The sequence below is a fragment of the Leguminivora glycinivorella genome, chromosome 25, assembly GCF_023078275.1.
Source record: "Leguminivora glycinivorella isolate SPB_JAAS2020 chromosome 25, LegGlyc_1.1, whole genome shotgun sequence".
NCBI lineage: Eukaryota > Metazoa > Arthropoda > Insecta > Lepidoptera > Tortricidae > Leguminivora > Leguminivora glycinivorella.
The window spans coordinates 5,023,953-5,037,190 of record NC_062995.1 but is presented as its reverse complement, the minus strand read 5'-3'; the positions used below and the strand labels follow the sequence as shown (position 1 = coordinate 5,037,190).

Here is a 13,238-nt window from a genome sequence, read left to right as displayed (position 1 = left end):
TTTTAACTGCCGCTATGTGTTCCTTCACCCTCTCTTGAACGCTGCGCTTTGTTTGGCCAATATACGCACTTCCACAACTGCAATCTATCTTGTAGACACCCGGACTTTGGGAAAAAAGGTAAAAATAATGTTAATTAATCGCGTTCGACCTGTGTGTGACTTTAAATATTGAGCGTACATCATCATCCTCCTTGCGTTATCCCGGCATTTGCCATGGCTCATGGGAGCCTGGGGTTCGCTTTGACAACTAATCCCAATATTTGGCGTAGGCACTAGTTTTTACGAAAGCGACTGCCATTTGACCTTCCAACGCGAAGGGTAAACTAGACCTTATTGGAATTAGTCCGGTTTCCTCACGATGTTTTCCTTCACCGAAAAGCGACTGGCAAATGTCAAATGACGTTTCGCACATAAATTGCGAAAAACTCGTTGGTGCGAGCCCGGGTTCGAACCCGCGACCTTCGGAACGAAAGTCGCACGTAATTACCGCTAGGCTACAAGCGCTTTTTTTAAATTGAGCGTACACCCATCTTAAAGGCCGGCAACGCACCTCCAACACTTCTGGTGTTTCGGGTGTCCATGGGCGGCAGTGATCGCTTACCATCAGGCGACCTGTCTGCTCGTTTGCCTCCTATCACATAAAAAAAAATTAACCATAGAGGAATAAGTAAGGTGTAACTCTATACATCAGTAGATTCGAGTTATTTGTAGTGACATCTAGCGTCATCCACGCGTCAACCAGCGTACATTATCAGTACTGCTACTTGTCAATAGATGTCGCGACGAACAAAAAGTCTAATGCTCAACAATTTATAGCTAATATTACAATAGTATTAATCAGTACTCTATTTTCAATTCATTCTGCTTGTAATATGAGTTGTAAACTGATTTAATATTACATTTTTGGCAGACGCGACACTGTTGGCACCTAGTGTCGAGTAGTGGTACTGATAATTTACGCTATTTGACGCGTGATTGATGCTAGATGCCACTATAAATAACTTGCATTTACTGATGGAGTTACAACTCTTCCCTTAGGATTAAAATTATTGAACCTCAGTTTTGACAATTTGGTCCATAATTCGACCGGTCATACGATTTTGACAACCGCTCTGGCTCAGTCGGTAGTGACCCTACCTGCTGAGCCGCGGTCCTGGGTTCGAATCCCGGTAAGGGCATTTATTTGTGTGATGAGCACAGATATTTGTTCCTGAATCATGGATGTTTCCTATGTATATAAGTATGTATTTATCTATTTAAGTATGTATATCGTCGCTTAGCACCCATAGTGCAAGCTTTGCTCAGTTTGGGGCTAAGTTGATCTGTGTAAGGTGTCCCCAATATTTTTTATTTATTTATTTCTAACTTGATACGTGTTAAAATGGTCGAATATTAATATTAGCACCATTTAGCAGAGACTCAACCAAAGGTGTATCCGAAGAATGACGGAAACAAATCGGATGACGAAGATCGGATCTAGTGGGGCCATTTTTTAGGGTTCCGTAGCCAAAATGGCAAAAACGGAACCCTTATAGTTTCGTCATGTCCGTCTGTCCGTCTGTCCGTCTGTCCGTCTGTCCGTCTGTCACAGCCGATTTACTCGGAAACTATAAGTACTACAGTGATGAAATTTGATGGGAATATGTGTTGTATGAACCGCTACAAAATTATGACACTAAATAGTAAAAAAAAGAATTGGGGGTGGGGCCCCCCATACATGTAACTGAGGGATGAAAATTTTTTTTTCGATGTACATACCCGTGTGGGGTATCAATGGAAAGGTCTTTTAAAATGATATAAAGTTTTCTAAAAAACATTTTTCTTAAAGTGAACGGTTTTTGAGATATCAGCTCTCAAAGTCGTAAAAAGTATGTCCCCCCCTCTATTTTTATAACTACGGGGTATAAAATTCTAAAAAAAATAGAGGTGATGCATGCTAATTAACTCTTTCAACGATTTTTGGTTTGATCAAAGTATCTCTTATAGTTTTTGAGATAGGTTGATTTAACTGTAATTTTGGTTAAGTTATTGGTTTATTATATTTGCTGCTACGGAACCCTTTGTGCGCGAGCCCGACTCGCACTTGGCCGGTTTTTTTTCAAACTTGTCCACCCCACATTTTTTTTGATTTGGAATTTTTTATGTGATTTCCACTCAGAATCGCGAGCTCTTTCAATCCTAATAGGAGAAAAAAGTGTCCCAAGGTTTTTTCGCATTCCGTTACCATGTTTTCATCATCATCATCATCATCATAATTTCAGCCATTAATCGCCCACTGCTGAGCATAGGCCTCCTTCGTGTACGCCACTTATCCCGGGCCTGGGCCAATCTCATCCAGAAGTGCCCCGCAGTTTTCGAATGTCGTCCACCCAACGAGCCAACGGATGCCATACCATTTTTTCATACATTTTGTATGGCGGTAACGGAATGGAAGGTCTGATAAATGTATGGAAATCTTGGGACATTTTTTCTCCTATCGGGATCGAAAGACCTCGTGATTCTGAGTATGAATCGCGTAAAAAATACCCATGCTACAAAAAGTTTGAAAAAAAGGCCCAGTGCCAATATTCCCATTATTGCTATTTGTTAAAAATAGTTTGTTTCATATTTCAGATTCGCAGCCTAGTTTCGTGTATGGAGGCCGACCGTGAGAGTGTCCAGACTCGCTTAGAGGCCCTTCGGCCTCGTGTGGCCGCCGCCTGTCGCGCGCAAGCCGGCCTCGCTGTCAAGTGAGTTTGTTTTATGATTACCTGGGGACCGATTTTTGAATCCCGAACGCATGAATTTGCCGTTCGAAAGTCTGTGGAAAACGACATAATGCTACGACTTTCGAACGGCGGATTCATGCGTTCGAGATTGAGAAATCGGTCCCCAGAACTGAATTTACCATCTTCGCTGCGGTAGTTAGTCTAAACTAGAGATGGGCCGAATATGGACTTTGCCGAATACGAATATTCGGCCGAACATTCGGTTCAGCTCTTACCGAACCGAACATTCAGCCGAATATTCGGTTACGCCATATTTAGAAAGCGGATGTTAAGAAAAAACTATTAAATGATTGATAATGGTTACATATGTTACTAGAACTACATATGTTATTACGATTAATAATAATAAAATCACTGTACCTTCTGATACATAATAATTACTTATATAATGTGTAAATATTTAATAATATCTACCTTGTTCTAAGATGTTGACATGTAAAATTGTTTTTACCAATAAATATTCTGATTCTGATTCTGATTCTGATTTAGTGAATTTAACTAAAACTTAGTTAAAACAACTCTAAACTCTTCTCAACTCTTAAACTACGGTTTTCCCAACTTTGTATTTGTATTTTGACGCATAGACAATTATCTCTTTCTATTAGTTCCTTAGAAAGCTACTAAAATAGGAGCTTATTATCCAAAGGAATACGTAAGATCTTCATTATTTTTTTACTTTGTTTATTCGGTAAATATTCGGCAAAGCAATCGAATTATTCGGCCGAATACGAACATTGAAAAACTTGCCGAATATGCCGAATACCGAATATTTACCGAATATTCGGCCCATCTCTAGTCTAAACTCTAATGGTACTCCGACACTGGCTGTTATAAATGTTATATAACATGGAGTGACAGGGACAGTGTAATGTCAATGTCATCGCGTTGTTATAAGATATTGTTTAAGCCATACGAGAAAATCTAATAAAAGTGACGGTGTCATTTCATCGGTTAGTAGACAAGCCAATTTGATCTAACTTCATTTAAGTAAGGCACTGGTCCCACCGTGAGCTAATAAACTATGAGCTATCGGCTATAAAAACGAACAAAAGATAAGCACTCCCCTGCAAATAAAAGATACACGGCGATGTTTATAGTTACTCGCCCAGCGGTGAGCTATCAATATCGCCGTGTCTCTTTTATTCGCACGGGAGTGCTTATTTTTTGTTCGGTTTTTAACCCCCGACGCAAAAACGACTGGGTGTTATAAGTTTGACGTGTCTGCCTGTGGCATCGTAGCTCCCGAACGGATGAAACAATTTCGATTTAGTTTTTTTTGTTTGAAAGCTGAGTTAGTCGGGAGTGTTCTTAGACATGTTTCATGAAAATCAGTCCACTATGACGCGTTCGGGGGTTTTTTCAAAATTTTAATTTTGTGGTTAGGTTATATAGCCGATAGCTTACTAGCTTGCGGTGGGACCAGTGCCTAAGACTTTGTTTGGGTTGTCATTTCTAGTACGTTAGTACATCCGTACCCATACGTACATACGTAGTCTATTTATATTCTCTTATATGTGTATGTTTATTCTATTTGTGTGTTGGACATTAGAATAATTATGTTTTTTTTTTATTTATTTCGAAGCACCTACTCTTTTTGATTATGTTTGTTATTTCCGCTACCCAAAGGTCGTCTGGTAGAGATCGCTCTTTAGCGATAAGACCGCCTGTTGTCTGCCTCTATTTATAATAATTTGTTTTGTCTCCACTGTATCTTTTGCTGAGGTGTGCCAATAAAGAGTATTCTATCTATAGACCGTCAACCAAATCTTGTCACTAGAAAAAGGCGGCAAATTTGAAAAATCACGGGCTAGCAACACTAGTTTTGAAAATCGGTGGAAGTTCGCGTGTCATTTGTATCTTATCTGTGGAGATCTCCGTCCTAACAAAAAGAGAAATAACTAGCACATATCCGTCCCTTTTTAATACATTATCTAATTCGTAAGGAAGGAGCGAGCCCATTGAAAAAAATATATCTGTGGCTGTTCGACGTACATTGCTGGTTTTTGTCCATTTCATAGGGATACCATACTTTAGTTTGATGTACATTGCTACTGCCAAAATTTGGTTGACAGGCTATATCTATCCGTAATATTGTCTGTGTAGAACCCCTTGGCAGTGTGCGGCGCGCGCGGAGATGGGCGCGCGGCTGCTGCAGCTGGCGGTGGCGGCGCGCGAGCCGCCCGCGCAGCTGGCCGCCCTCCTCGCCGCCCTCCCCCTGCCGCCAGACTGCACCGCCACCGCGAGACAGAAGGTACTGTCTCTCTCACTCTCTCTCTCTCTGTAGCGAGCCGCCCGCGCAGCTGGCCGCCCTCCTCGCCGCCCTCCCCTGCCGCCAGACTGCACCGCCACCGCGAGACAGAAGGTACTGTCTCTCTCACTCTCTCTCTCTCTGTAGCGAGCCGCCCGCGCAGCTGGCCGCCCTCCTCGCCGCCCTCCCCTGCCGCCAGACTGCACCGCCACCGCGAGACAGAAGGTACTGTCTCTCTCACTCTCTCTTCTGTAGCGAGCCGCCCGCGCAGCTGGCCGCCCTCCTCGCCGCGCTCCCCCTGCCGCCAGACTGCACCGCCACCGCGAGACAGAAGGTACTGTCTCTCTCACTCTCTCTCTCTCTGTAGCGAGCCGCCCGCGCAGCTGGCCGCCCTCCTCGCCGCGCTCCCCCTGCCGCCAGACTGCACCGCCACCGCGAGACAGAAGGTACTGTCTCTCTCACTCTCTCTCTCTCTGTAGCGAGCCGCCCGCGCAGCTGGCCGCCCTCCTCGCCGCGCTCCCCCTGCCGCCAGACTGCACCGCCACCGCGAGACAGAAGGTACTGTCTCTCTCACTCTCTCTCTCTGTAGCGAGCCGCCCGCGCAGCTGGCCGCCCTCCTCGCCGCGCTCCCCTGCCGCCAGACTGCACCGCCACCGCGAGACAGAAGGTACTGTCTCTCTCACTCTCTCTCTCTCTGTAGCGAGCCGCCCGCGCAGCTGGCCGCCCTCCTCGCCGCGCTCCCCTGCCGCCCGACTGCACCGCCACCGCGAGACAGAAGGTACTGTCTCTCTCACTCTCTCTCTCTCTGTAGCGAGCCGCCCGCGCAGCTGGCCGCCCTCCTCGCCGCGCTCCCCTGCCGCCAGACTGCACCGCCACCGCGAGACAGAAGGTACTGTCTCTCTCACTCTCTCTCTCTCTCTGTAGCGAGCCGCCCGCGCAGCTGGCCGCCCTCCTCGCCGCGCTCCCCCTGCCGCCCGACTGCACCGCCACCGCGAGACAGAAGGTACTGTCTCTCTCACTCTCTCTCTCTCTGTAGCGAGCCGCCCGCGCAGCTGGCCGCCCTCCTCGCCGCGCTCCCGCTGCCGCCAGACTGCACCGCCACCGCGAGACAGAAGGTACTGTCTCTCTCACTCTCTCTCTCTCTGTAGCGAGCCGCCCGCGCAGCTGGCCGCCCTCCTCGCCGCGCTCCCCCTGCCGCCCGACTGCACCGCCACCGCGAGACAGAAGGTACTGTCTCTCTCACTCTCTCTCTCTCTCTGTAGCGAGCCGCCCGCGCAGCTGGCCGCCCTCCTCGCCGCGCTCCCCCTGCCGCCCGACTGCACCGCCACCGCGAGACAGAAGGTACTGTCTCTCTCACTCTCTCTCTCTGTAGCGAGCCGCCCGCGCAGCTGGCCGCCCTCCTCGCCGCGCTCCCGCTGCCGCCCGACTGCACCGCCACCGCGAGACAGAAGGTACTGTCTCTCTCACTCTCTCTCTCTGTAGCGAGCCGCCCGCGCAGCTGGCCGCCCTCCTCGCCGCGCTCCCCCTGCCGCCCGACTGCACCGCCACCGCGAGACAGAAGGTACTGTCTCTCTCACTCTCTCTCTGTAGCGAGCCGCCCGCGCAGCTGGCCGCCCTCCTCGCCGCGCTCCCCCTGCCGCCCGACTGCACCGCCACCGCGAGACAGAAGGTACTGTCTCTCTCTCTCTCTCTCTGTAGCGAGCCGCCCGCGCAGCTGGCCGCCCTCCTCGCCGCGCTCCCCCTGCCGCCCGACTGCACCGCCACCGCGAGACAGAAGGTACTGTCTCTCTCACTCTCTCTCTCTCTCTGTAGCGAGCCGCCCGCGCAGCTGGCCGCCCTCCTCGCCGCGCTCCCGCTGCCGCCCGACTGCACCGCCACCGCGAGACAGAAGGTACTGTCTCTCTCACTCTCTCTCTGTAGCGAGCCGCCCGCGCAGCTGGCCGCCCTCCTCGCCGCGCTCCCCCTGCCGCCCGACTGCACCGCCACCGCGAGACAGAAGGTACTGTCTCTCTCACTCTCTCTCTCTGTAGCGAGCCGCCCGCGCAGCTGGCCGCCCTCCTCGCCGCGCTGCCCCTGCCGCCAGACTGCACCGCCACCGCGAGACAGAAGGTACTGTCTCTCTCACTCTCTCTCTCTGTAGCGAGCCGCCCGCGCAGCTGGCCGCCCTCCTCGCCGCGCTCCCCCTGCCGCCCGACTGCACCGCCACCGCGAGACAGAAGGTACTGTCTCTCTCACTCTCTCTCTCTGTAGCGAGCCGCCCGCGCAGCTGGCCGCCCTCCTCGCCGCGCTCCCCCTGCCGCCCGACTGCACCGCCACCGCGAGACAGAAGGTACTGTCTCTCTCACTCTCTCTCTCTGTAGCGAGCCGCCCGCGCAGCTGGCCGCCCTCCTCGCCGCGCTCCCCCTGCCGCCCGACTGCACCGCCACCGCGAGACAGAAGGTACTGTCTCTCTCACTCTCTCTCTCTGTAGCGAGCCGCCCGCGCAGCTGGCCGCCCTCCTCGCCGCGCTCCCCTGCCGCCCGACTGCACCGCCACCGCGAGACAGAAGGTACTGTCTCTCTCACTCTCTCTCTCTGTAGCGAGCCGCCCGCGCAGCTGGCCGCCCTCCTCGCCGCGCTCCCCCTGCCGCCAGACTGCACCGCCACCGCGAGACAGAAGGTACTGTCTCTCTCACTCTCTCTCTCTGTAGCGAGCCGCCCGCGCAGCTGGCCGCCCTCCTCGCCGCGCTCCCCTGCCGCCCGACTGCACCGCCACCGCGAGACAGAAGGTACTGTCTCTCTCACTCTCTCTCTCTCTGTAGCGAGCCGCCCGCGCAGCTGGCCGCCCTCCTCGCCGCGCTCCCCTGCCGCCAGACTGCACCGCCACCGCGAGACAGAAGGTACTGTCTCTCTCACTCTCTCTCTCTCTGTAGCGAGCCGCCCGCGCAGCTGGCCGCCCTCCTCGCCGCGCTCCCCCTGCCGCCAGACTGCACCGCCACCGCGAGACAGAAGGTACTGTCTCTCTCACTCTCTCTCTCTCTCTGTGGCGAGCCGCCCGCGCAGCTGGCCGCCCTCCTCGCCGCGCTCCCCCTGCCGCCCGACTGCACCGCCACCGCGAGACAGAAGGTACTGTCTCTCTCACTCTCTCTCTCTGTAGCGAGCCGCCCGCGCAGCTGGCCGCCCTCCTCGCCGCGCTCCCCCTGCCGCCCGACTGCACCGCCACCGCGAGACAGAAGGTACTGTCTCTCTCACTCTCTCTCTCTCTCTGTGCGAGCCGCCCGCGCAGCTGGCCGCCCTCCTCGCCGCGCTCCCCTGCCGCCCGACTGCACCGCCACCGCGAGACAGAAGGTACTGTCTCTCTCACTCTCTCTCTCTCTGTAGCGAGCCGCCCGCGCAGCTGGCCGCCCTCCTCGCCGCGCTCCCCCTGCCGCCAGACTGCACCGCCACCGCGAGACAGAAGGTACTGTCTCTCTCACTCTCTCTCTCTCTCTGTAGCGAGCCGCCCGCGCAGCTGGCCGCCCTCCTCGCCGCGCTCCCCTGCCGCCAGACTGCACCGCCACCGCGAGACAGAAGGTACTGTCTCTCTCACTCTCTCTCTCTCTGTAGCGAGCCGCCCGCGCAGCTGGCCGCCCTCCTCGCCGCGCTCCCCCTGCCGCCAGACTGCACCGCCACCGCGAGACAGAAGGTACTGTCTCTCTCACTCTCTCTCTCTCTGTAGCGAGCCGCCCGCGCAGCTGGCCGCCCTCCTCGCCGCGCTCCCCTGCCGCCAGACTGCACCGCCACCGCGAGACAGAAGGTACTGTCTCTCTCACTCTCTCTCTCTCTGTAGCGGTAGCCGCCCGCGCAGCTGGCCGCCCTCCTCGCCGCGCTCCCCCTGCCGCCAGACTGCACCGCCACCGCGAGACAGAAGGTACTGTCTCTCTCACTCTCTCTCTCTCTCTGTAGCGAGCCGCCCGCGCAGCTGGCCGCCCTCCTCGCCGCGCTCCCCCTGCCGCCAGACTGCACCGCCACCGCGAGACAGAAGGTACTGTCTCTCTCACTCTCTCTCTCTCTCTGTGGCGAGCCGCCCGCGCAGCTGGCCGCCCTCCTCGCCGCGCTCCCCCTGCCGCCAGACTGCACCGCCACCGCGAGACAGAAGGTACTGTCTCTCTCACTCTCTCTCTCTCTCTGTAGCGAGCCGCCCGCGCAGCTGGCGCCCTCCTCGCCGCGCTCCCCCTGCCGCCAGACTGCACCGCCACCGCGAGACAGAAGGTACTGTCTCTCTCACTCTCTCTCTCTCTCTGTAGCGAGCCGCCCGCGCAGCTGGCCGCCCTCCTCGCCGCGCTCCCCTGCCGCCAGACTGCACCGCCACCGCGAGACAGAAGGTACTGTCTCTCTCACTCTCTCTCTCTCTCTGTAGCGAGCCGCCCGCGCAGCTGGCCGCCCTCCTCGCCGCGCTCCCCCTGCCGCCAGACTGCACCGCCACCGCGAGACAGAAGGTACTGTCTCTCGCCCTCTCTCTCTCTGTAGCGAGCCGCCCGCGCAGCTGGCGCGCCCTCCTCGCCGCGCTGCCCCTGCCGCCAGACTGCACCGCCACCGCGAGGACAGAAGGTACTGTCTCTCTCCTCTCTCTCTCTCTCTGTAGCGAGCCGCCCGCGCAGCTGGCCGCCCTCCTCGCCGCGCTCCCCTGCCGCCAGACTGCACCGCCACCGCGAGACAGAAGGTACTGTCTCTCTCCTCTCTCTCTCTCTGTAGCGAGCCGCCCGCGCAGCTGGCGCCCTCCTCGCCGCGCTCCCCCTGCCGCCAGACTGCACCGCCACCGCGAGACAGAAGGTACTGTCTCTCTCACTCTCTCTCTCTCTCTGTGGCGAGCCGCCCGCGCAGCTGGCCGCCCTCCTCGCCGCGCTCCCCCTGCCGCCAGACTGCACCGCCACCGCGAGACGAAGGTACTGTCTCTCTCACTCTCTCTCTCTGTAGCGAGCCGCCCGCGCAGCTGGCCGCCCTCCTCGCCGCGCTCCCTGCCGCCCGACTGCACCGCCACCGCGAGACAGAAGGTACTGTCTCTCTCACTCTCTCTCTCTCTGTAGCGAGCCGCCCGCGCAGCTGGCCGCCCTCCTCGCCGCGCTCCCCCTGCCGCCCGACTGCACCGCCACCGCGAGACAGAAGGTACTGTCTCTCTCACTCTCTCTCTCTGCTGTGGCGAGCCGCCCGCGCAGCTGGCCGCCCTCCTCGCCGCGCGCGCTCCCCCTGCCGCCCGACTGCACCGCCACCGCGAGACAGAAGGTACTGTCTCTCTCACTCTCTCTCTCTGTAGCGAGCCGCCCGCGCGGCTGGCCGCCCTCCTCGCCGCGCTCCCCCTGCCGCCCGACTGCACCGCCACCGCGAGACAGAAGAGTACTGTCTCTCTCACTCTCTCTCTCTCTGTAGCGAGCCGCCCGCGCAGCTGGCCGCCCTCCTCGCCGCGCTCCCCCTGCCGCCCGACTGCACCGCCACCGCGAGACAGAAGGTACTGTCTCTCTCACTCTCTCTCTCTCTGTAGCGAGCCGCCCGCGCAGCTGGCCGCCCTCCTCGCCGCGCTCCCCTGCCGCCCGACTGCACCGCCACCGCGAGACAGAAGGTACTGTTTCTCTCCTCTCTCTCTCTGTGTCGCGAGCCGCCCGCGCAGCTGGCCGCCCTCCTCGCCGCGCTGCCCCTGCCGCCAGACTGCACCGCCACCGCGAGACAGAAGGTACTGTCTCTCTCACTCTCTCTCTCTCTCTGTAGCGAGCCGCCCGCGCAGCTGGCGCCCTCCTCGCCGCGCTCCCCCTGCCGCCAGACTGCACCGCCACCGCAAGACAGAAGGTACTGTCTCTCTCACTCTCTCTCTGTAGCGAGCCGCCCGCGCAGCTGGCCGCCCTCCTCGCCGCGCTCCCCCTGCCGCCAGACTGCACCGCCACCGCGAGACAGAAGGTTCTGTCTCTCTCACTCTCTCTCTCTGTAGCGAGCCGCCCGCGCAGCTGGCCGCCCTCCTCGCCGCGCTCCCCCTGCCGCCCGACTGCACCGCCACCGCGAGACCAGAAGGTACTGTCTCTCTCACTCTCTCTCTCTCTGTAGCGAGCCGCCCGCGCAGCTGGCCGCCCTCCTCGCCGCGCTCCCCCGCCGCCCGACTGCACCGCCACCGCGAGGCAGAAGGTACTGTCTCTCTCTCTCTCTCTCTGTAGCGAGCCGCCCGCGCAGCTGGCCGCCCTCCTCGCCGCGCTCCCCCCTGCCGCCCGACTGCACCGCCACCGCGAGACAGAAGGTACTGTCTCTCTCTCTCTCTCTCTCTGTAGCGAGCCGCCCGCGCAGCTGGCCGCCCTCCTCGCCGCGCTCCCCCTGCCGCCAGACTGCACCGCCACCGCGAGACAGAAGGTACTGTCTCTCTCACTCTCTCTCTCTCTCTGTGGCGAGCCGCCCGCGCAGCTGGCCGCCCTCCTCGCCGCGCTCCCCCTGCCGCCAGACTGCACCGCCACCGCGAGACAGAAGGTACTGTCTCTCTCCTCTCTCTCTCTGTAGCGAGGCCGCCCGCGCAGCTGGCCGCCCTCCTCGCCGCGCTCCCCCTGCCGCCAGACTGCACCGCCACCGCGAGACAGAAGGTACTGTCTCTCTCCTCTCTCTCTCTCTGTAGCGAGCCGCCCGCGCAGCTGGCCGCCCTCCTCGCCGCGCTCCCCTGCCGCCCGACTGCACCGCCACCGCGAGACAGAAGGTACTGTCTCTCTCACTCTCTCTCTCTCTGTAGCGAGCCGCCCGCGCAGCTGGCCGCCCTCCCTCGCCGCGCTCCCCTGCCGCCCGACTGCACCGCCACCGCAGAGACAGAAGGTACTGTCTCTCTCACTCTCTCTCTCTGTAGCGAGCCGCCCGCGCAGCTGGCCGCCCTCCTCGCCGCGCTCCCCCTGCCGCCCGACTGCACCGCCACCGCGAGACAGAAGGTGCTGTCTCTCTCACTCTCTCTCTCTGTGGCGAGCCGCCCGCGCAGCTGGCCCGCCCTCCTCGCCGCGCTCCCCATGCCGCCCGACTGCACCGCCACCGCGAGACAGAAGGTACTGTTTCTCTCACTCTCTCTGTAGCGAGCCGCCCGCGCAGCTGGCCGCCCTCCTCGCCGCGCTGCCCCTGCCGCCAGACTGCACCGCCACCGCGAGACAGAAGGTACTGTCTCTCTCACTCTCTCTCTCTCTCTGTGGCGAGCCGCCGCGCAGCTGGCCGCCCTCTCGCCGCGCTCCCCTGCCGCCAGACTGCACCGCCACCGCGAGACAGAAGGTACTGTCTCTCTCACTCTCTCTCTCTGTAGCGAGCCGCCCGCGCAGCTGGCCGCCCCTCCTCGCCGCGCTCCCCTGCCGCCAGACTGCACCGCCACCGCGAGACAGAAGGTACTGTCTCTCTCACTCTCTCTCTCTGTAGCGAGCCGCCCGCGCAGCTGGCCGCCCTCCTCGCCGCGCTCCCCTGCCGCCCGACTGCACCGCTACCGCGAGACAGAAGGTACTGTCTCTCTCACTCTCTCTCTCTCTGTGGCGAGCCGCCCGCGCAGCTGGCGCCCTCCTCGCCGCGCTCCCCCCCTGCTGCCCGACTGCACCGCCACCGCGAGACAGAAGGTACTGTCTCTCACTCTCTCTCTCTGTAGCGAGCCGCCCGCGCAGCTGGGCCGCCCTCCTCGCCGCGCTCCCCCTGCCGCCCGACTGCACCGCCACCGCGAGACAGAAGGTACTGTCTCTCTCACTCTCTCTCTCTCTAGCAGCCGCCCGCGCAGCTGGCCGCCCTCCTCGCCGCGCTCCCCCTGCCGCCCGACTGCACCGCCACCGCGAGACAGAAGGTACTGTCTCTCTCCCACTCTCTCTCTCTGTAGCGAGCCGCCCGCGCAGCTGGCCGCCCTCCTCGCCGCGCTCCCCCTGCCGCCCGACTGCACCGCCACCGCGAGACAGAAGGTACTGTCTCTCTCACTCTCTCTCTCTCTCTGTGGCGAGCCGCCCGCGCAGCTGGCCGCCCTCCTCGCCGCGCTCCCCACTGCCGCCCGACTGCACCGCCACCGCGGAGACCAGAAGGTACTGTCTCTCGCCCCTCTCTCTCTCTGTAGCGAGCCGCCCGCGCAGCTGGCCGCCCTCCTCGCCGCGCGCTCCCCGCCTGCCCGACTGCACCGCCACCGCGAGACAGAAGGTACTGTCTCTCTCACTCTCTCTCTCTGTAGCGAGCCGCCCGCGCAGCTGGCCGCCCTCCTCGCCGCGCTCCCCTGCCGCCAGATTGCACCGCCACCGC

The 13,238-nt window shown here is 59.1% G+C and overlaps 2 protein-coding genes across 2 annotated transcripts in view; both read left to right on the top strand.

Moving 5' to 3' along the window:
- Positions 1-7,471, top strand: part of LOC125239512 (nuclear pore complex protein Nup98-Nup96) — a 79,546-nt gene extending 72,075 nt beyond the window's left edge. Inside the window, exons 46-50 of the mRNA XM_048147126.1 lie at positions 2,614-2,729; positions 4,872-5,019; positions 5,272-5,910; positions 5,941-6,357; positions 6,389-7,471. Coding sequence (XP_048003083.1) covers positions 2,614-2,729; positions 4,872-5,019; positions 5,272-5,910; positions 5,941-6,357; positions 6,389-7,156 — 2,088 coding nt within the window. The 3' untranslated portion in view covers positions 7,157-7,471. The remainder of the gene's footprint in view (positions 1-2,613; positions 2,730-4,871; positions 5,020-5,271; positions 5,911-5,940; positions 6,358-6,388) is intronic.
- A 1,694-nt stretch (positions 7,472-9,165) lies between these two features.
- LOC125239511 (proline-rich protein 36-like) overlaps positions 9,166-13,238 on the top strand; it is a gene marked incomplete at its 5' end in the record, with an annotated part of 4,820 nt that continues 747 nt past the window's right edge. The window contains 10 exons of the mRNA XM_048147125.1: positions 9,166-9,245; positions 9,394-9,673; positions 9,729-9,919; positions 10,061-10,256; positions 10,288-10,479; positions 10,513-10,802; positions 10,844-11,033; positions 11,067-11,454; positions 11,508-12,031; positions 12,188-13,225. Of these exons, the coding sequence (XP_048003082.1) occupies positions 9,166-9,245; positions 9,394-9,673; positions 9,729-9,919; positions 10,061-10,256; positions 10,288-10,479; positions 10,513-10,802; positions 10,844-11,033; positions 11,067-11,454; positions 11,508-12,031; positions 12,188-13,225 (3,369 nt within the window). The remainder of the gene's footprint in view (positions 9,246-9,393; positions 9,674-9,728; positions 9,920-10,060; positions 10,257-10,287; positions 10,480-10,512; positions 10,803-10,843; positions 11,034-11,066; positions 11,455-11,507; positions 12,032-12,187; positions 13,226-13,238) is intronic.